This window comes from Oncorhynchus keta, chromosome 5 (assembly GCF_023373465.1).
Source record: "Oncorhynchus keta strain PuntledgeMale-10-30-2019 chromosome 5, Oket_V2, whole genome shotgun sequence".
In the NCBI taxonomy this organism is placed as follows: Eukaryota; Metazoa; Chordata; class Actinopteri; order Salmoniformes; family Salmonidae; genus Oncorhynchus; species Oncorhynchus keta.
In genome coordinates this window covers 38858954-38882654 of record NC_068425.1, presented here as the reverse complement: position 1 = coordinate 38882654, position 23701 = coordinate 38858954, and the positions used below count along the sequence as shown (strand labels likewise).

The 23701-nt window shown below is 42.1% G+C and overlaps 1 protein-coding gene across 13 annotated transcripts in view; it reads right to left on the bottom strand.

Annotated features, from left to right (window-relative positions):
• Positions 1 to 9790: 9790 nt before the first annotated feature.
• Positions 9791 to 23701, bottom strand: part of LOC118382873 (NACHT, LRR and PYD domains-containing protein 12-like) — a 38439-nt gene continuing 24528 nt past the window's right edge. For 4 of the 13 annotated variants that reach the window (XM_052519910.1, XM_052519913.1, XM_052519912.1 and 1 more), the window contains 4 exons: positions 16547 to 16720; positions 15478 to 15651; positions 15270 to 15316; positions 9791 to 13108 (listed from right to left, as the gene is read on the bottom strand). In XM_052519910.1, the coding sequence (XP_052375870.1) occupies positions 12567 to 13108; positions 15270 to 15316; positions 15478 to 15651; positions 16547 to 16720 (937 nt within the window). In that variant the 3' untranslated portion in view covers positions 9791 to 12566. Of the gene's footprint in view, positions 13109 to 15269; positions 15317 to 15477; positions 15652 to 16546; positions 16721 to 17199; positions 18995 to 19705; positions 19932 to 20060; positions 20146 to 20341; positions 21034 to 23701 lie in introns of those variants that run through there. The other 9 variants (XM_052519923.1, XM_052519921.1, XM_052519920.1 and 6 more) reach the window with 9 other exon arrangements.

Here is a 23701-nt window from a genome sequence, read left to right as displayed (position 1 = left end):
CCAGGTTACTACTAGCTGTGGTCAAGGCAGAGTCAGATGGACTTTCCAGGTTACTACTAGCTGTGGTCAAGACAGAGTCAGATGGACTTTCCAGGTTACTACTAGCTGTGGTCAAGACAGAGTCAGATGGACTTTCCAGGTTACTACTAGCTGTGGTCAAGACAGAGTCAGATGGACTTTCCAGGTTACTACTAGCTGTGGTCAAGACAGAGTCAGATGGACTTTCCAGGTTACTACTAGCTGTGGCCAAGACAGAGTCAGATGGACTTTCCAGGTTACCACTAGCTGTGGTCAAGACAGAGTCAAATGGACTTTCCAGGTTACTACCAGCTGTGGTCAAGACAGAGTCAGATGGACTTTCCAGGTTACTACTAGCTGTGGTCAAGACAGAGTCAGATGGACTTTCCAGGTTACTACTAGCTGTGGTCAAGACAGAGTCAGATGGACTTTCCAGGTTACTACTAGCTGTGGTCAAGACAGAGTCAGGTGGACTTTCCAGGTTACTACTAGCTGTAAAAAAGACAGAGTCAGATGGACTTTCCAGGTTACTACTAGCTGTGATCAAGACAGAGTCAGATGGACTTTCCAGGTTACTACTAGCTGTGGTCAAGACAGAGTCAGATGGACTTTCCAGGTTACTACTAGCTGTGGTCAAGACAGAGTCAGATGGACTTTCCAGGTTACTACTAGCTGTGGTCAAGACAGAGTCAGATGGACTTTCCAGGTTACTACTAGCTGTAAACAAGACAGAGTCAGATGGACTTTCCAGGTTACTACTAGCTGTAAACAAGACAGAGTCAGATGGACTTTCCAGGTTACTACTAGCTGTAAACAAGACAGAGTCAGATGGACTTTCCAGGTTACTACTAGCTGTAAACAAGACAGAGTCAGATGGACTTTCCAGGGTACCACTAGCTGTGGTCAAGACAGAGTCAGATGGACTTTCCAGGTTACTACTAGCTGTGGTCAAGACAGAGTCAGATGGACTTTCCAGGTTACTACTAGCTGTAAACAAGACAGAGTCAGATGGACTTTCCAGGTTACTACTAGCTGTGGTCAAGACAGAGTCAGATGGACTTTCCAGGTTACTACTAGCTGTGGTATATGCTTCAATTCAGTAAAGTTTCTCTAAACAGTTATGTTCAAAATGTTAATGCTCAAAAGTATTTCTGATGAAAACTGCTATTCATATGTTAAAGTCAATGAGATCTTGATTAAAAAAGGTTAATTAATTACACAGGTGACTGCATCTTGCATCAATGTCCTCCGTGAAGATGAGATTGATATTCTCGCCTCTCATCTCCTCCATTTCTCAGCAGGTAAACGGCATTTGACAAACTACAGAAGAGATACATCATTATTTGCAAACGAAATGAATCAAACACTGAAAAAGAAATAGAAAAACCCTTCATTATTACTGCATCCCACCTTTCACCAAACCACCAACACGCCTGTCTCGTCCAAGTTCCTTGTTTTGGGTTTGGACCTGATGGCGTTGCCTGCTTGAAGTCTATGGAAACCCAAAACATTTTTTTTAATATCAAGTACAGTACAGGTATACCGTACTGAGCGGTTGCCTGGAGCAGATCACACAGTTGTGCCAGGTTCAGTATCTAAATGGATGTTGCATGACACCACCAATAATATTACATTCAGCATACATAATACCAACATACCGTCTCCAACCATCAGCCCACTGAGACCACCAATAATATTACATTCAGCATACATAATACCAACATACCGTCTCCAACCATCAGCCCACTGAGACCACCAATAATATTACATTCAGCATACATAATACCAACATACCGTCTCCAACCATCAGCCCACTGAGACCACCAATAATATTACATTCAGCATACATAATACCAACATACCGTCTCCAACCATCAGACCACTGAGACCACCAATAATATTACATTCAGCATACATAATACCAACATACCGTCTCCAACCATCAGACCACTGAGACCACCAATAATATTACATTCAGCATACATAATACCAACATACCGTCTCCAACCATCAGACCACTGAGACCACCAATAATATTACATTCAGCATACATAATACCAACATACCGTCTCCAACCATCAGACCACTGAGTCCACTAATAATATTACATTCAGCATACATAATACCAACATACCGTCTCCAACCATCAGCCCACTGAGACCACCAATAATATTACATTCAGCATACATAATACCAACATACCGTCTCCAACCATCAGCCCACTGAGACCACCAATAATATTACATTCAGCATACATAATACCAACATACCGTCTCCAACCATCAGCCCACTGAGACCACCAATAATATTACATTCAGCATACATAATACCAACATACCGTCTCCAACCATCAGCCCACTGAGACCACCAATAATATTACATTCAGCATACATAATACCAACATACCGTCTCCAACCATCAGCCCACTGAGACCACCAATAATATTACATTCAGCATACATAATACCAACATACCGTCTCCAACCATCAGCCCACTGAGACCACCAATAATATTACATTCAGCATACATAATACCAACATACCGTCTCCAACCATCAGCCCACTGAGACCACCAATAATATTACATTCAGCATACATAATACCAACATACCGTCTCCAACCATCAGACCACTGAGTCCACCAATAATATTACATTCAGCATACACAATACCAACATACCGTCTCCAACCATCAGCCCACTGAGACCACCAATAATATTACATTCAGCATACATAATACCAACATACCGTCTCCAACCATCAGCCCACTGAGACCACCAATAATATTACATTCAGCATACATAATACCAACATACCGTCTCCAACCATCAGACCACTGAGACCACCAATAATATTACATTCAGCATACATAATACCAACATACCGTCTCCAACCATCAGACCACTGAGACCACCAAGACCACCAATAATATTACATTCAGCATACATAATACCAACATACCGTCTCCAACCATCAGCCCACTGAGACCACCAATAATATTACATTCAGCATACATAATACCAACATACCGTCTCCAACCATCAGACCACTGAGACCACCAATAATATTACATTCAGCATACATAATACCAACATACCGTCTCCAACCATCAGCCCACTGAGACCACCAATAATATTACATTCAGCATACATAATACCAACATACCGTCTCCAACCATCAGACCACTGAGTCCACCAATAATATTACATTCAGCATACATAATACCAACATACCGTCTCCAACCATCAGCCCACTGAGACCACCAATAATATTACATTCAGCATACATAATACCAACATACCGTCTCCAACCATCAGCCCACTGAGACCACCAATAATATTACATTCAGCATACATAATACCAACATACCGTCTCCAACCATCAGCCCACTGAGACCACCAATAATATTACATTCAGCATACATAATACCAACATACCGTCTCCAACCATCAGACCACTGAGTCCACCAATAATATTACATTCAGCATACATAATACCAACATACCGTCTCCAACCATCAGACCACTGAGACCACCAATAATATTACATTCAGCATACATAATACCAACATACCGTCTCCAACCATCAGCCCACTGAGACCACCAATAATATTACATTCAGCATACATAATACCAACATACCGTCTCCAACCATCAGACCACTGAGTCCACCAATAATATTACATTCAGCATACATAATACCAACATACCGTCTCCAACCATCAGACCACTGAGTCCACCAATAATATTACATTCAGCATACATAATACCAACATACCGTCTCCAACCATCAGACCACTGAGTCCACCAATAATATTACATTCAGCATACATAATACCAACATACCGTCTCCAACCATCAGCCCACTGAGACCACCAATAATATTACATTCAGCATACATAATACCAACATACCGTCTCCAACCATCAGCCCACTGAGACCACCAATAATATTACATTCAGCATACATAATACCAACATACCGTCTCCAACCATCAGCCCACTGAGACCACCAATAATATTACATTCAGCATACATAATACCAACATACCGTCTCCAACCATCAGACCACTGAGTCCACCAATAATATTACATTCAGCATACATAATACCAACATACCGTCTCCAACCATCAGACCACTGAGACCACCAATAATATTACATTCAGCATACATAATACCAACATACCGTCTCCAACCATCAGCCCACTGAGACCACCAATAATATTACATTCAGCATACATAATACCAACATACCGTCTCCAACCATCAGCCCACTGAGACCACCAATAATATTACATTCAGCATACATAATACCAACATACCGTCTCCAACCATCAGCCCACTGAGACCACCAATAATATTACATTCAGCATACATAATACCAACATACCGTCTCCAACCATCAGCCCACTGAGACCACCAATAATATTACATTCAGCATACATAATACCAACATACCGTCTCCAACCATCAGACCACTGAGTCCACTAATAATATTACATTCAGCATACATAATACCAACATACCGTCTCCAACCATCAGACCACTGAGTCCACCAATAATATTACATTCAGCATACATAATACCAACATACCGTCTCCAACCATCAGCCCACTGAGACCACCAATAATATTACATTCAGCATACATAATACCAACATACCGTCTCCAACCATCAGACCACTGAGACCACCAATAATATTACATTCAGCATACATAATACCAACATACCGTCTCCAACCATCAGCCCACTGAGACCACCAATAATATTACATTCAGCATACATAATACCAACATACCGTCTCCAACCATCAGACCACTGAGTCAAACAGATGAGCTGGAGGGACAACTGCATCATTTAAAAATGAATTAGTGGCCAGGTTTGATATCATGAGTTCAAATCATTCTAGATTTCATTCACATTCCCTTCTAGTTGTGCGTAAGGTAACAATGTAAGGTATTCTTAAAATGCAGTAAATATTACAGTCAGGCATAATGTTATCACTTTACCTCTGTTGGTGATATGGGCTTCAAAACGAATCGATCCACATCAGCTTGGTTTGCAAAGTACTTTTCCCCATGTCTTGGTGACTCATAACTTGATCCAGACGACTTCCTCCTAGGCAAACCAAAAAGTCCATCCGCTGCTACCACCCCTGTTCCATTGTCCTGTAAAGAGATGTCTAATATACCTGGAGACAACTTTATAGTTGTTGGACTCCAGGAAGAGCAGCTGCTGCTTTGTAACAGATGATGGGGATCCCAATAAAGAAATAACATGAAAGACTAGAAGTCTGTTCGTCTGTACAATTGTGACAACAATGGAACAGATTATTAGCATTGTTGCATCACAGGCAGGAGAGAACATTTTGGAACTCCTAAGAATGGCTGAATTTACCAAGTAGCTCTGAGAATGAGATTATTACAGAGAATGAAATAATGTTAGTTAGGGAGCCAATAAACCCACTGAAGACGTTCCTGTTTGAGCCGATCGTTGCCTCGGATCAATGAGTTCGTTCTCGTAGCAGTAACACAAACATGCAGCCTGAAACACCTCAGCTAGAGGGTCTGCATAGCCAGACACAAACAGGTGTGAGTGGGGGTGCTGCCAGATAATGACCAGAGTAGGAGTGTGTGTGTTTTAGAGAGATGGTGGCGATACAGCAAGCAAACTGGGTACATGGTAGTGGAAACAGATCAGCATTACAATGTTGATATCATGGATGGTCAGTGCATGCAGCTTTTTACCGGAAGAGGAGCAGGGAGACGCTGTGTTATTATTTCTGCTGCTGATGGCCACTTTAAGAAGTTGAGATGGAGACAGGACCAGCTCTGATAACAGGTTTACCCCCAGAGGAATGTACATGTTTCCTGGAGACAGGACCAGCTCTGATAACAGGTTTACCCCCAGAGGAATGTACATGTTTCCTGGAGACAGGACCAGCTCTGATAACAGGTTTACCCCCAGAGGAATGTACATGTTTCCTGGAGACAGAACCAGCTCTGATAACAGGTTTACCCCCAGAGGAATGTACATGTTTCCTGGAGACAGGACCAGCTCTGATAACATGTTTCCTGGAGTTTATAACAGGTTTACCCCCAGAGGAATGTACATGTTTCCTGGAGACAGGACCAGCTCTGATAACAGGTTTACCCCCAGAGGAATGTACATGTTTCCTGGAGACAGGACCAGCTCTGATAACAGGTTTACCCCCAGAGGAATGTACATGTTTCCTGGAGACAGGACCAGCTCTGATAACAGGTTTACCCCCAGAGGAATGTACATGTTTCCTGGAGACAGGACCAGCTCTGATAACAGGTTTACCCCCAGAGGAATGTACATGTTTCCTGGAGACAGGACCAGCTCTGATAACAGGTTTACCCCCAGAGGAATGTACATGTTTCCTGGAGACAGGACCAGCTCTGATAACAGGTTTACCCCCAGAGGAATGTACATGTTTCCTGGAGACAGGACCAGCTCTGATAACAGGTTTACCCCCAGAGGAATGTACATGTTTCCTGGAGACAGGACCAGCTCTGATAACAGGTTTACCCCCAGAGGAATGTACATGTTTCCTGGAGACAGGACCAGCTCTGATAACAGGTTTACCCCCAGAGGAATGTACATGTTTCCTGGAGACAGGACCAGCTCTGATAACAGGTTTACCCCCAGAGGAATATACATGTTTCCTGGAGACAGGACCAGCTCTGATAACAGGTTTACCCCCAGAGGAATGTACATGTTTCCTGGAGACAGGACCAGCTCTGATAACAGGTTTACCCCCAGAGGAATGTACATGTTTCCTGGAGACAGGACCAGCTCTGATAACAGGTTTACCCCCAGAGGAATGTACATGTTTCCTGGAGACAGGACCAGCTCTGATAACAGGTTTACCCCCAGAGGAATGTACATGTTTCCTGGAGACAGGACCAGCTCTGATAACAGGTTTACCCCCAGAGGAATGTACATGTTTCCTGGAGACAGGACCAGCTCTGATAACAGGTTTACCCCCAGAGGAATGTACATGTTTCCTGGAGACAGGACCAGCTCTGATAACAGGTTTACCCCCAGAGGAATATACATGTTTCCTGGAGACAGGACCAGCTCTGATAACAGGTTTACCCCCAGAGGAATGTACATGTTTCCTGGAGACAGGACCAGCTCTGATAACAGGTTTACCCCCAGAGGAATGTACATGTTTCCTGGAGACAGGACCAGCTCTGATAACAGGTTTACCCCCAGAGGAATGTACATGTTTCCTGGAGACAGGACCAGCTCTGATAACAGGTTTACCCCCAGAGGAATGTACATGTTTCCTGGAGACAGGACCAGCTCTGATAACAGGTTTACCCCCAGAGGAATGTACATGTTTCCTGGAGACAGGACCAGCTCTGATAACAGGTTTACCCCCAGAGGAATGTACATGTTTCCTGGAGACAGGACCAGCTCTGATAACAGGTTTACCCCCAGAGGAATGTACATGTTTCCTGGAGACAGGACCAGCTCTGATAACAGGTTTACCCCCAGAGGAATGTACATGTTTCCTGGAGACAGGACCAGCTCTGATAACAGGTTTACCCCCAGAGGAATGTACATGTTTCCTGGAGACAGGACCAGCTCTGATAACAGGTTTACCCCCAGAGGAATGTACATGTTTCCTGGAGACAGGACCAGCTCTGATAACAGGTTTACCCCCAGAGGAATGTACATGTTTCCTGGAGACAGGACCAGCTCTGATAACAGGTTTACCCCCAGAGGAATGTACATGTTTCCTGGAGACAGGACCAGCTCTGATAACAGGTTTACCCCCAGAGGAATGTACATGTTTCCTGGAGACAGGACCAGCTCTGATAACAGGTTTACCCCCAGAGGAATGTACATGTTTCCTGGAGACAGGACCAGCTCTGATAACGGGTTTACCCCCAAAGGAATGTACATGTTTCCTGGAGACAGGACCAGCTCTGATAACAGGTTTACCCCCAGAGGAATGTACATGTTTCCTGGAGACAGGACCAGCTCTGATAACAGGTTTACCCCCAGAGGAATGTACATGTTTCCTGGAGACAGGACCAGCTCTGATAACAGGTTTACCCCCAGAGGAATGTACATGTTTCCTGGAGACAGGACCAGCTCTGATAACAGGTTTACCCCCAGAGGAATGTACATGTTTCCTGGAGACAGGACCAGCTCTGATAACAGGTTTACCCCCAGAGGAATGTACATGTTTCCTGGAGACAGGACCAGCTCTGATAACAGGTTTACCCCCAGAGGAATGTACATGTTTCCTGGAGACAGGACCAGCTCTGATAACAGGTTTACCCCCAGAGGAATGCACATGTTTCCTGGAGACAGGACCAGCTCTGATAACAGGTTTACCCCCAGAGGAATGTACATGTTTCCTGGAGACAGGACCAGCTCTGATAACAGGTTTACCCCCAGAGGAATGTACATGTTTCCTGGAGACAGGACCAGCTCTGATAACAGGTTTACCCCCAGAGGAATGTACATGTTTCCTGGAGACAGGACCAGCTCTGATAACAGGTTTACCCCCAGAGGAATGTACATGTTTCCTGGAGACAGGACCAGCTCTGATAACAGGTTTACCCCCAGAGGAATGTACATGTTTCCTGGAGACAGGACCAGCTCTGATAACAGGTTTACCCCCAGAGGAATGTACATGTTTCCTGGAGACAGGACCAGCTCTGATAACAGGTTTACCCCCAGAGGAATGTACATGTTTCCTGGAGACAGGACCAGCTCTGATAACAGGTTTACCCCCAGAGGAATGTACATGTTTCCTGGAGACAGGACCAGCTCTGATAACAGGTTTACCCCCAGAGGAATGTACATGTTTCCTGGAGACAGGACCAGCTCTGATAACGGGTTTACCCCCAGAGGAATGTACATGTTTCCTGGAGACAGGACCAGCTCTGATAACAGGTTTACCCCCAGAGGAATGTACATGTTTCCTGACAGACAGGACCAGCTCTGATAACAGGTTTACCCCCAGAGGAATGTACATGTTTCCTGGAGACAGGACCAGCTCTGATAACAGGTTTACCCCCAGAGGAATGTACATGTTTCCTGGAGACAGGACCAGCTCTGATAACAGGTTTACCCCCAGAGGAATGTACATGTTTCCTGGAGACAGGACCAGCTCTGATAACAGGTTTACCCCCAGAGGAATGTACATGTTTCCTGGAGACAGGACCAGCTCTGATAACGGGTTTACCCCCAGAGGAATGTACATGTTTCCTGGAGACAGGACCAGCTCTGATAACAGGTTTACCCCCAGAGGAATGTACATGTTTCCTGGAGACAGGACCAGCTCTGATAACAGGTTTACCCCCAGAGGAATGTACATGTTTCCTGGAGACAGGACCAGCTCTGATAACAGGTTTACCCCCAGAGGAATGTACATGTTTCCTGGAGACAGGACCAGCTCTGATAACGGGTTGTTGTGCTGTTTGTATTCTGTTTTTCCTACTGCTGCCTTCTTGACCAGGTCTCCCTAGCCAAAGAGACTGTGTCATAGTGTGTGTGTAGATTGTGTGTGATAGTGTGTGTGTGTGTGTGTGTGTGTGTGTGTGTGTGTGTGTGTGTGTGTGTGTGTGTGTGTGTGTGTGTGTGTGTGTGTGTGTGTGTGTGTGTGTGTGTGTGTGTGTGTGTGTGTGTGTGTGTGTGTGTGTCTGTGTGAAAGAGTAAATACCCAGATAATGGTAAGAAAGATAAACAAAATATAGTAATAATAGCGAACATAAAGAAAATGACAGCATTGATAGTAATACAAAATCAAATATTTATTAAGTATGAACATTCTCCGTGATTAAATAACCTTATGGCTAAAAACAGCTTGAGGGTTACTACAATACATCAGTCAAAACATGAGAACACAACTACAAAACACCATTAATACAGTTGAGGGATACTACAATACATCAGTCAAAACATGAAAACACAACTACAAAACACCATTAATACAGTTGGAATGTAGTTAGAACTCAAACTGTTTCCATCAAACAGAAAAACAACAGAATGTTGGATCAACACATGTACATTTCTAGATACTCTACTCTGCTCTTGTATTACCCCATACAGCTGTTTACATTTCTAGATACTCTACTCTGCTCTTGTATTACCCCATACAGCTGTTTACATTTCTAGATACTCTACTCTGCTCTTGTATTACCCCATACAGCTGTTTACATTTCTAGATACTCTACTCTGCTCTTGTATTACCCCATACAGCTGTTTACATTTCTAGATACTCTACTCTGCTCTTGTATTACCCCATACAGCTGTTTACATTTCTAGATACTCTACTCTGCTCTTGTATTACCCCATACAGCTGTTTACATTTCTAGATACTCTACTCTGCCCTTGTATTACCCCATACAGCTGTTTACATTTCTAGATACTCTACTCTGCTCTTGTATTACCCCATACAGCTGTTTACATTTCTAGATACTCTACTCTGCTCTTGTATTACCCCATACAGCTGTTTACATTTCTAGATACTCTACTCTGCTCTTGTATTACCCCATACAGCTGTTTACATTTCTAGATACTCTACTCTGCTCTTGTATTACCCCATACAGCTGTTTACATTTCTAGATACTCTACTCTGCTCTTGTATTACCCCATACAGCTGTTTACATTTCTAGATACTCTACTCTGCTCTTGTATTACCCCATACAGCTGTTTACATTTCTAGATACTCTACTCTGCTCTTGTATTACCCCATACAGCTGTTTACATTTCTAGATACTCTACTCTGCTCTTGTATTACCCCATACAGCTGTTTACATTTCTAGATACTCTGCTCTTGTATTACCCCATACAGCTGTTTACATTTCTAGATACTCTGCTCTTGTATTACCCCATACAGCTGTTTACATTTCTTTGCTCTTGTATTACCCCATACAGCTGTTTACATTTCTTTGCTCTTGTATTACCCCATACAGCTGTTTACATTCATACAAAGGCAGAGTGCAGTATCAGCATTTTAGGGGTCATAGGTCAGATCAGTGGTCATGGTTGATATGCATGGACCAAAAAAAACTAACTTTAATGCAGTTTTTATCAGATTGGCTGTTTACGTAAACTGCTCTTTGCCTTTGTACTGCAGTACAAAGACCATGGGCACACCTTCCTGAAAACAATGACTCCATACTTTGCTGAAACCTGTTCTGCCAGTTAATGTCCTTAAAGACTAGAATGTTCCACTGTGGTTAGTCAAAAACATGACAAGATAGTGACCCTGACTGATGAATGTGTGAACTATCAAACAGATATGTCACATTCTGTTTCATCCAGAACTTGTTTCTTGCTTGTATCAGGGTACGTTTATAGGAATCATTTTCTCTAACTAGAAGTCACATCATTTCATGAAAATGTTTTTCTGCAGCGAGTGTAATGCAAGTCAAGGTCTCCTTGGATGAAGGTCAACAATATTTATAACCAGCATTGTTAAAATAACTGCTGTAATTCAAATCAGACCATACCAGTTCACACCCTAAAACAAGACAATGTTCAACTGTAGTCCATGAAGAGGTTTAAGGATTATGTGCACAGCTATTCTGCCGTACAATTACAAACTTCTGCTACACATTTGGTTAAAGATGAGTTCAGACTGAAATCAGGCTTCGTAGTATCTGTTATATCTTGTGACATAGTGTCCTGGTTCTATTAGCTTCTGTTATATCTTGTGACAGAGTGTCCTGGATCTATTGGCTTCTGTTATATCTTGTGACAAAGTGCTTCTGTTATATCTTGTGACAAAGTGCTTCTGTTATATCTTGTGACAGAGTGTCCTGGTTCTATTGGCTTCTGTTATATCTTGTGACAGAGTGTCCTGGTTCTATTAGCTTCTGTTATATCTTGTGACAAAGTGTCCTGGATCTATTGGCTTCTGTTATATCTTGTGACAGAGTGTCCTGGTTCTATTGGCTTCTGTTATATCTTGTGACAAAGTGTCCTGGTTCTATTAGCTTCTGTTATATCTTGTGACAAAGTGTCCTGGTTCTATTAGCTTCTGTTATATCTTGTGACATAGTGTCCTGGTTCTATTAGCTTCTGTTATATCTTGTGACAAAGTGCTTCTGTTATATCTTGTGACAGAGTGTCCTGGTTCTATTAGCTTCTGTTATATCTTGTGACAAAGTGCTTCTGTTATATCTTGTGACAGAGTGTCCTGGTTCTATTAGCTTCTGTTATATATTGTGACAGAGTGTCCTGGTTCTATTGGCTTCTGTTATATCTTGTGACAGAGTGTCCTGGTTCTATTAGCTTCTGTTATATCTTGTGACAAAGTGTCCTGGTTCTATTAGCTTCTGTTATATCTATATATATCCAGTGTGTGTTATTGTGTGTCCAGTTTGTCCAGTGTGTGTTATTGTGTGTCCAGTGTGCGAGTGTGTGTGTCCATTGACACAGAGTTACCATGGTTATTATTTCCAGGAATAAATTGATCCAAACTGGTGTGTGTGTTCCTCCATGTATTTAAATGTCATATTGTGATCAAACATAAAACACATGATTAGAGTGAAACATCATGTGACCACCTGACACAGGGACACTGAGGAGTCAACATCATAAACCCTAAACCCTGGATAGAGGGGCTCAGTGAATGTGGTGTGGAATGTGTACAGGTGGGTAAGTGTGTCAGAGGAGACTCTGTAGAAGGACAGAGTGCCGGCTGGCCAGTCCAGATACACTCCTACTCTGTGGGATCTGGAGGAGGGGACGTCTAAGGTAATGTGAACATTATTGTGCCTGGCATTGTAACTTTTGTCAGAAAAGAACAGACTCCAGGACTTGTCATTGGATCCAATAACACAGTCATTACCCCTTCCTCTCCTGCTGATTCCTTTATATGTCACTCCAATGTCAGCCAATCCCCCACTCCCCTCTACCTCCCAGTAACAGCGCCCAGTCAGACCATCTCTACACAGCACTTGCTGCCAGACCTCAAATCTCTCCTGGTGATCAGGATACGGTTGTGTCTCCCTGCTACGTGTCACCTTTCTGTTCTCCTCAGTCAGAGAGAGGAGTCTGTGTGCTGTGTTTGGGTCCAGAGTGAGATCACAGGCATCTGGTGGATGAAACCAGACACAATATTAGAAATCATCATCATTCACATTAGAATGTTAACTCCGTGGCGACCTGAATGCTTTAGTCGGCTGGCCCTCACTGCATATCCGTCGCCAAACCCACTGGCATTTATAAGTCTTTGCTAGGTAAAGCCTGGCCTTATCTCAGCTCACTGGTCACCATAGCAACACCCACCCGTAGCACGCGCTCCAGCAGGTATATTTCACTGGTCATCCCCAAAGCCAACACTTCCTTTGGCCGCCTTTCCTTCCAGTTCTCTGCTGCCAATGACTGGAACGAATTGTAAAAATCACTGAAGCTGGTGTCTTATATCTCCCTCTCTAACTTTAAGCATCAGCTGTCAGGACAGCTTACTGATCACTGTACCTGTACATAACCAATCTGTAAATATCACACCCAACTACCTCATCCCCATATTATTACTTACCCTCTTGTTGTTTTGCACCCCAGTATCTCTACTTGCACATCATCATCTGCACATCTATCACTCCAGTATTAATGCGGAGATGTTTTTTTTAAAACATTTTAATTTGACCTTTATTTAACCAGGCAAGTCAGTTAAGAACAAATTCTTATTTTCAATGACGGCCTAGGAACAGTGGGTTAACTGCCTATTCAGGGGCAGAGCGACAGATTTGTACCTTGTCAGCTCGGGGTTGAACTTGCAACCTTCCGGCTACTAGTCCAACACTCTAACCACTAGGCTACCCTGCAGCCCCGGTAAATGAGAACTTGTTCTCAACTGGCCTACTTACCTGCCTGTCTCTCTATGTCTGTCACTGCCTGTGTGTGTGTGTGTGTGTGTGTGTGTGTGTGTGTGTGTGTGTGTGTGTGTGTGTGTGTGTGTGTGTGTGTGTGTGTGTGTGTGTGTGTGTGTGTGTGTGTGTGTGTGTGTGTGTGTGCCACTGTGTGCGCCACTGTGTTTGCCTGCCCGTCTGTCTGTCCCCCTGCCTGCCTTTCTATCTGTCCCCCTGCCCGTCTGTCTGTCCCCCTGCCTGCCCGTCTGTCCCCCTGCCCGCCCGTCTGTCCCCCTGCCCGCCCGTCTGTCCCCCTGCCTGCCCTTCTACCTGTCCCCCTGCCTGCCTGTGTGTGTGTGCGCCACTGTGTTTGCCTGCCCGTCTGTCTGTCCCCCTGCCCGCCCGTCTGTCCCCCTGCCTGCCCGTCTGTCCCCCTGCCCGCCCTTCTACCTGTCCCCCTGCCTGCCTGTCTGTCTGTCCCCCTGCCTGCCTGTCTGTCTGTCCATCCCCCTGCCTGCCCTTCTATCTGTTAAATAAATGTGAAATAAAAAATTAAATGTAGCCAATTTTGACTTTGAATAATAATAATAACTTTAAATAAAGGTGAAATAAAAAGAAGAAAAAATCACAAATTAATTTAATGTTGATGTTTCTAGGTATCAAAAGGAGAAGTTAAGGTAACTTGAGACTTGTTGAATGGTCATATGTTATACTGTATGGTAATATAAAACACACTTATTCCCATTAATTACACACACACACACACACCCTGAACACACACACACATCCTGAACGCACACACACACACCTGTATGCATGTGTAACAGTATAATTTTAAACCGTCCCTCGCCCGGGCGCGAACCAGGGACCTTCTGCGCACAACGACAACAGTCACCCTCGAAGCATCGTTACCCATCGCTCCACAAAAGCCGCGGCCCTTGCAGAGCAAGGAGAACTACTACTTCAAGGTCTCAGAGCAAGTGACGTAACGGATTGAAACGCTATTTAGCGCACACCGCTAACTAAGATAGCCGTTTCACATCCGTTACACATGCATAAACACACATTTCTAGCGTAACACGAACACACACACACACACACACACACACACACACACACACACACACACACACACACACACACACACACACACACACACACACACACACACACACACACCTGTATGCATGCATAAACACACATTTCTAGCGTACACGAACACACCACACACATACACACACACTGCCAAAGCTACTCTTTCTAAACATTGGTGTCCCTGATTTCTGCTTCTGTAGAACTACAGATTGTATGTAATATGACCAAGTAAGTAATGATGGTGGTCTTTGACTTAACTTGAATTAAGACTTATTCTTAGTCATATTCTTCACAGTAGTCAACACTCACATTTTCTAAGCCCAGGTTTCATTGTGTACTCTCCACCATGTTCCACACTGTAGCGGTAAGCAGAAGAACAGACAGTCATTGAGTGATACACGTGAACACACACACACAGCATATAACTTTGTCCAAGTGGTGGTAAGAATGTTTGCCTTAACTAGCCTGATAACTCAAACATGTCTGATATGAACATTGACATAAAACCTCTACATACTTGAGTTTCTCCAGTCTGCAGTGTGGATCCTCCAGTCCAGCAGAGAGCAGTCTGACTCCTGAGTCTCCTGGGTGATTGTAGCTCAGGTCCAGCTCTCTCAGGTGTGAGGGGTTTGACCTCAAAGCTGAGACCAGAGAAGCACAACCTTCCTCTGTGACTAGACAGCCTGACAGCCTGCAAAGAGTCAAATCATATTAAAACCACACTGCTATTCTTTAGTGGTGAAAATAGTGACAGTATATTTCTTCAACATATTCAGATATATCAATGTCCAGCAACCTTTCATATCTATTCGTAAATGAATGTATATAATTTTTTAGAAATTACAAAAAATCTAAGTATGGCTTGTAGAGAGAAAAACATAAAGTCCAAATATTTCAGTAGACTGACCAGACCAGTTTAAAAAGCAGTATCAGTCAGAAGACAGACAGTGAGGTATCAGACTTAGATTGTACTGAGTACACAGTCCACACCATATCTATTTTGACAGTGAAGCTAACATTTTAAATGTGCCTCCAGCACTCCAGCATTTTTGGATTTAAGATCAAATTTATTTAAATTGACAGTATATAATGTCTTCTTCAATTTCAGGGTATTCTTTTATACATGTCTGTTTCAAGTTTAGAAAATGAAAAGCAATTCATGTATCTAGTCCCCCTATCTGAAGAAGTCATAAGTATTCTGGCCAATTAACTTATAGTCTATTAAAGTAGTCAAAAGATTAGTATTTGGTCTCATATTCCTTCGTGACAATGACTACGTCAAGCTTGTCACTGCCATGATTAAGAAAGATCATGAATTAATCATTAATAATAAAAGAGAGAGAGAGTTACAGAGGCTACAACCAAACATACTAACCTCTCACCATTAACCTCTAATTAAAGGTGACATTCTGTACTGTCACCTAATATTAAACTTTTTCTAAAATCCAAAATACAGGAGCATAGCAGCAAATTGAAACCTGTAAACTTCACTGTAAACACACATATGATGTGGACTATGTGTCTGGTAAACACATGTGGAACTAGTGAACAGTTATCACTTGTTGACCAACTACAGGAATACTGACCTCAGAGTCTCCAGTTTACAGTGGGGATTCCCCAGTCCAGCAGAGAGCAGCTTCACTCCTGAATCCTTCAGGTCATTGTTACTCAGATCCAGCTCTCTCAGGTGTGAGGGGTTTGACTTCAGAGCTGAGACCAGAGAAGCACAGCCTTCCTCTGTGACTCCACAGCCTGACAGCCTGATAAAGAGATCATCATGATTTCACAAACACACTGTTTATTTAAAACCAGTAGTGTAGAAGGACAATGGCAGATGCATTTGGTTTATTCTCTCAAACAACATATAGATTCATCTTTAATCTCCTAGAAATGTATGGTCACATTGTTGTAATATTTCTGTTGTGGAGAAATGACCAAGCAGGAGACGGGAGTACAGTTAGTTTTCGTTTAGTCAGAACCCCTCCGTGCTCTACAGTTCCCGGCACCCCAGTGTGCATTTCCTATTAGGTGTAGTAACGTAACACTGCCGTAATGCATTACAGCTTAGTAACAGCACAGTAACTAATATAAACAGATGTAGATCCCAGATACTACCATTGTTATACTAATGTGAACAGCAATGCACTGAGTAAATATGTTTTTCAACTATTCATATTTTTCTCTAAAGTGAATATTTCTTCCTGATGATTAGTACTTAAATGTATTTGTATTTACTCACAGAGCAGCTCTGGAGACTTTGACCACTGGCAGTAGCCTCAGAAGACCTTCCTCTGATCTGGAGTATTTCTTCAGGTCAAACACATCCAGCTCCTTTTCTGAAGTCAGCAACACAAACACCAGAGCTGACCACTGTGAAGGTGAGAGTTCATCACTGGAGACACTTCCTGATCTCAGGTATCTTTGGATCTCCTCCACTAGAGAACGGTCATTCAGTTCATTCAGACAGTGGAACAGATTGATGCACCTCTCTGGAGAGGGATTCTCCCTGATCTTCTCCTTGATGTACTTGACTGTTTCTTCATGGCTCTGTGAACTGCTTCTTGTCATTGTCAGTAGACCTCGTAAGTGCTTCTGATTGGACTCCAGTGAGAGGCCCAGAAGGAAGCGGAGGAAAAGGTCCAGGTTTCCTGTCTCACTTTGTAAGGCTTCATCCACAGCGCTCTTGTAGAAAGTAACTTCAGGCTTGTTTCTGAACAGCGCAAAAATGTTCCTGGACCTGGATTGAGGTTTGCACATTAGATTCCCATTGTTGTTGCTGAATGAGAGGAACACATATACAGCAGCCAGAAACTCCTGAATGCTCAGATGCACAAAGCAGTACACATTGTCCTGGTACAGCCCACATTCCTCTTTAAAGAGCTGTGTGCACAATCCTGAGTACACTGAAGCTTCATTGACATCAATGCCAGCCTCTTTCAGGTCTTCTTCATAGAAAATCAGATTGCCCTTCACAAGCTGTTGAAAAGCCAGTTTTCCCAGTGACAAAATGCTCTCTTTATTCCAGTCTGGACCCCTCTCTTCTTTCCCGAGATACTTTTCATTCTTCTGTTTGGTATGAAACACCACAAGGTGTGTGTACATCTCAGTCAGAGTCTTGGGCATCTCTTCTCTCTTATGTTTCAGTATGTCTTCAAGGACTGTTGCAGAAATCCAACAAAAGACTGGAATGTGGCACATGATGTGGAGGCTCCTTGATGTCTTTATGTGTGAGATGATTCTGCTGGCCAGGTCCTCATCATCACTGAATCTCTTCCTGAAGTACTCCTCCTTCTGTGGGTCATTGAACCCTCGTACCTCTGTCACCTGGTCAACACACCCTGAAGGGATCTGATTGGCTGCTGCAGGTCGGGTAGTTATCCAGAGGAGAGCAGAGGGAAGCAGGTTTCCCTTGATGAGATTTGTCAGCAGAACATCCACTGAGGTTGACTCTGTGACGTCACAACAGATCTTGTTTTTCTGGAAGTCTAGGGGCAGTCGGCACTCATCCAGACCATCAAAGATGAACAGAACGTTGTACTTGTCGTAGTTGGAGATTCTTGATTCTTTGTTTTCCATTGAGAAGTGATTGAGAAGTTCAATCAAAGTGTGTTTGTCCTCTTTCATCAAATTCAGCTCCCGAAAAGGGAATGAAAATACAAATTGGATGTCCTGATTTGCTTTTCCTTCAGCCCAGTCCAGAATGAACTTCTGCACAGAGACTGTTTTTCCAATGCCAGCGACTCCCTTTGTCAGCACAGTTCTGATAAGTTTGTCTTGTCCAGTTAAGGGTGTGAAGATGTCGTTACATTTGATTGCAGTCTCTGGTCTTGCTTGTTTCCTGGTTGTTGTCTCAATCTGTCTCAGCTCATGTTCATTATTGACCTCTCCTGTTCCACCCTCTGTGATGTAGAGCTCTGTGTAGATCTTATTGAGAAGTGTTGGGTTTCCTTGTTTAGCGATCCCCTCAAATACACATTGAAACTTCTTCTTTAGAGTAGATTTGAGTTCACGTTGGCAAATCACAGCAAGTTCATCTGAATGAAGAAATAACACAGAGGATATTAATGTTACGTCTGTTTTAATGTCTACAGTGTTGTTGGACTGTTATAAAGTTATACATTATAATAATGTTTTCCCTTAAAAATGTTTACATGATTTCATAATGCATTACACACTGGAGTGACTGATTATATTATTATTATTATTATTATTGATGGTATCATTAATGTTGTGTAACGACTTTCCTCTTCCTCTTCTGAGGAGGAGTAGCAAGGATCGGACCAATACGCAGCGTGGTAAGTGTTCATCTTTTTAATAAGGTTTTTAATAAGAACAAAACAATAAACGACAACGTGACAAAACAAAAACCTAAACAGTTCCGTGTGGAAACAAACACGGAAAATAAACTAAACACAAAAGGAAAGGTATGATTCTCAATCAGAGACAACTAACGACACCTGCCTCTGATTGAGAACCTCTCTCTCTCTCTCTCTCTCTCTCTCTCTCTCTCTCTCTCTCTCTCTCTCTGTGTGTGTCGTCGCCCTCTCTCTCTCTCTCTCTCTGTGTGGCCCTCTCTCTCTCTCTCACCACAACACATCGCTGCTGCTACTTGATGAGGTCACTAAGTGTTGTATTAAGGCTTCTACAATATCATTGAGTTACAAAGCTATGTTAGCTGTACTTGAGCTACAACTTTTAAATGTTTGTTATAAAACAGCATTCAACATGAGGCAGACAGCTCTTACTTTTCTCCAGTGTGTCAGCAAGCTCCTTCTGGTTCATTTTCCTCAGGACGTGCAGTGTGATCTTCAGAGCCCCCTCTCTGGCACTGCTCTCCTGCTTCTCATCTTCAGCATCCACTTCCTTATCCTGCTTCTGACTCTCAAAGCCTTCTGGGAGTTCTGGACTAAGAATCCTCTTGTACCTCTTCAGCTCGTTCTTTACAAATGTTATAATATTCTCTTCAAGCAACTGAAATAAATAAAGTAAATAAGTTAAGCAAGAGAATAAATGCTTTCTCATGAACACATTAATGAATGATTGACAGATCAACTTTACTTGAGGTAAACAAAAACAAATGTACATAACAGGACCACATACACTGAATATAGAGGCCAGGTCTGTTTGATGACTCTGGGAAGACTGACCACTGAGAATCTCTGACTCTGATCTCTCTTGTTGGTTTCTGTGGACAAAACACGAGGACACACACACACACACACACACACAGGTAATGTTTTGTTTGTTTCATATTGTTTTAGTAAAAATTGAAAAATGGTTTGCCTGTGGATTATGAAAACAACAAGAATAAATGGGAGAGGAGAAATGACTAGAGACAGTGTTGTTTAACTCACAGACCAGGACCCATGAGTTCTTCTTACCTTTGTCCAGTAGAAAAGTCTCCCTCTCTAAACAGTATAGGATGACCCATAGACCGGTCACTCTTCATGGACACACAGCTGGGTACAGGGAGGCTGGTCTCTCCTGCTTGATTGTGCTTCAACACAACAGAGACAAACATTACATCTCTCATCTACTCTGAGCTCAGATGGGGAAACATAAGAAAAGTTTCATTCCCAAAATGATATATCCACTTTCAGAAATGTTGGTAAATTAGCTTTTATTGTTTAAGAAATGAAAGAATTGGGTGTGTTTCTTAACGATCAAATGATGTCATGGGGTTGTTCAATGACAGACATGTGTTTGTTTAAAATCTATCACTTGATGGTTTCATTTCAGAGAGACAAATAATCATGTTTTTTTATGCTAAATACTATGTATCTGCCTCAGTCTCAGATAAATCAGTAGTACTGCTACGTTTTATACTGTAATAATATATATCTGCCTCAGTCTCAGAGAAATCAGTAGTACTGCTAGGTTTTACACAGTAATAATATATATCTGCCTCACTCTCAGAGAAATAAGTAGCACTGCTAGGTTATACACAGTAATAATATATATCTGACTCACTCTCAGAGAAATAAATAGCACTGCTAGGTTTAACACAGTCAAATGTAAATAAATAACTAATAACTATCTCAAATGTTTACAGTAATAACATCTATAAAGTTCAGTAATAACATCTAAAATGTTTACAGTAATAACATCTATAATGTTTACAGTAAAGACATCTATAATGTTTACAGTAAAGACATCTATAATGTTTACAGTAAAGACATCTATAATGTTTACAGTAATGACATCTATAATGTTTACAGTAATGACATCTATAATGTTTACAGTAATGACATCTATAATGTTTACAGTAATGACATCTATAATGTTTACAGTAATGACATCTATAATGTTTACAGTAATGACATCTATAATGTTTACAGTAAAGACATCTATAATGTTTACAGTAAAGACATCTATAATGTTTACAGTAATAACATCTATAATGTTTACAGTAATGACATCTATAATGTTTACAGTAATATCATCTATAATGTTTACAGTAATGACATCTATAATGTTTACAGTAATGACATCTATAATGTTTACAGTAATGACATCTATAATGTTTACAGTAAAGACATCTATAATGTTTACAGTAAAGACATCTATAATGTTTACAGTAAATACATCTATAATGTTTACAGTAATAACATCTATAATGTTTACAGTAATGACATCTATAATGTTTACAGTAATGCCATCTATTATGTTTACAGTAATGACATCTATAATGTTTACAGTAATAACATCTATACTATTTACAGTAATAACATCTATACTGTTTACAGTAATGACATCTATAATGTTTACAGTAATAACATCTATGTTTACAGTAAAGACATCTAAAATGTTTACAGTAATAACATCTATAATGTTTACAGTAATAACATCTATAATGTTTACAGTAATAACATCTATAATGTTTACAGTAATGACATCTATAATGTTTACAGTAATAACATCTATACTGTTTACAGTAATAACATCTATACTGTTTACAGTAATGACATCTATAATGTTTACAGTAATGACATCTATAATGTTTACAGTAATAACATCTATAATGTTTACAGTAATGACATCTATAATGTTTACAGTAATAACATCTATAATGTTTACAATAATGACATCTATAATGTTTACAGTAATGACATCTATACTGTTTACAGTAATGACATCTATAATGTTTACAGTAATGACATCTATAATGTTTACAGTAATGACATCTATAATGTTTACAGTAATAACATCTATAATGTTTACAGTAATGACATCTATAATGTTTACAGTAATGACATCTATAATGTTTACAGTAATGACATCTATAATGTTTACAGTAATGACATCTATAATGTTTACAGTAATGACATCTATAATGTTTACAGTAATGACATCTATAATGTTTACAGTAATAACATCTATAATGTTTACAGTAATAACATCTATAATGTTTACAGTAATGACTATTACCCATCGTGAGCTATTTGAATCCCACCCCTCTGCTCCTCTCAGCCCAGTCCACCTGTCTCTGTAGAACATCCTCTTCATTTCCACCTGACATATATTATTCAACTGTGTTGTGAGTCTTACATGCATTTGAACCTTTCTCGTCTCATAGTATCCACGGACTGTCAGTTAAAGATATTTTTCAAACGAGTATTATCCTATTGTTAATTGACTGACTATGTCTTTCCAAATCCCCCAGCACTACTATTTCTAAAGATCATTTTAAACTAATATTGTGACTTTTCAACCGTTCCTATTTCCCTGTAAATTCTATTCTTAGCTAAATATGTTACAGACACATTAAGGTACCTATAAGCAATCATTTCTGATGAAAAATGTTTTTAAAAAATGTGAATTTTGGGGGGATTTAATGATTTAGAAATAAAGTTCTTACATGACACCGTCATCTCACCTCTTGGCTTTGGAGTCATGTCCCCCAGAGAGTCTCATTTTAGAGGCAGGGCCCCCCTCCTCTCTCTCCCCAGAGAGTCTCATTTTAGAGGCAGGGCCCCCCTCCTCTCTCTCCCCAGAGAGTCTCATTTTAGAGGCAGGGCCCCCCTCCTCTCTCTCCCCAGAGAGTCTCATTTTAGAGGCAGGGCCCCCCTCCTCTCTCTCCCCAGAGAGTCTCATTTTAGAGGCAGGGCCCCCCTCCTCTCTCTCCCCAGAGAGACTCATTTTAGAGGCAGGGCCCCCTCCTCTCTCTCCCCAGAGAGTCTCATTTTAGAGGCAGGGCCCCCTCCTCTCTCTCCCCAGAGAGTCTCATTTTAGAGGCAGGGCCCCCTCCTCTCTCTCCCCAGAGAGTCTCATTTTAGAGGCAGGGCCCCCTCCTCTCTCTCCCCAGAGAGTCTCATTTTAGAGGCAGGGCCCCCTCCTCTCTCTCCCCAGAGAGTCTCATTTTAGAGGCAGGGCCCCCTCCTCTCTCTCCCCAGAGAGTCTCATTTTAGAGGCAGGGCCCCCTCCTCTCTCTCCCCAGAGAGTCTCATTTTAGAGGCAGGGCCCCCTCCCTCTCTCTCCCCAGAGAGTCTCATTTTAGAGGCAGGGCCCCCCTCCTCTCTCTCCCCAGAGAGTCTCATTTTAGAGGCAGGGCCCCCTCCTCTCTCTCCCCAGAGAGTCTCATTTTAGAGGCAGGGCCCCCTCCTCTCTCTCCCCAGAGAGTCTCATTTTAGAGGCAGGGCCCCCTCCTCTCTCTCCCCAGAGAGTCTCATTTTAGAGGCAGGGCCCCCTCCTCTCTCTCCCCAGAGAGACTCATTTTAGAGGCAGGGCCCCCTCCTCTCTCT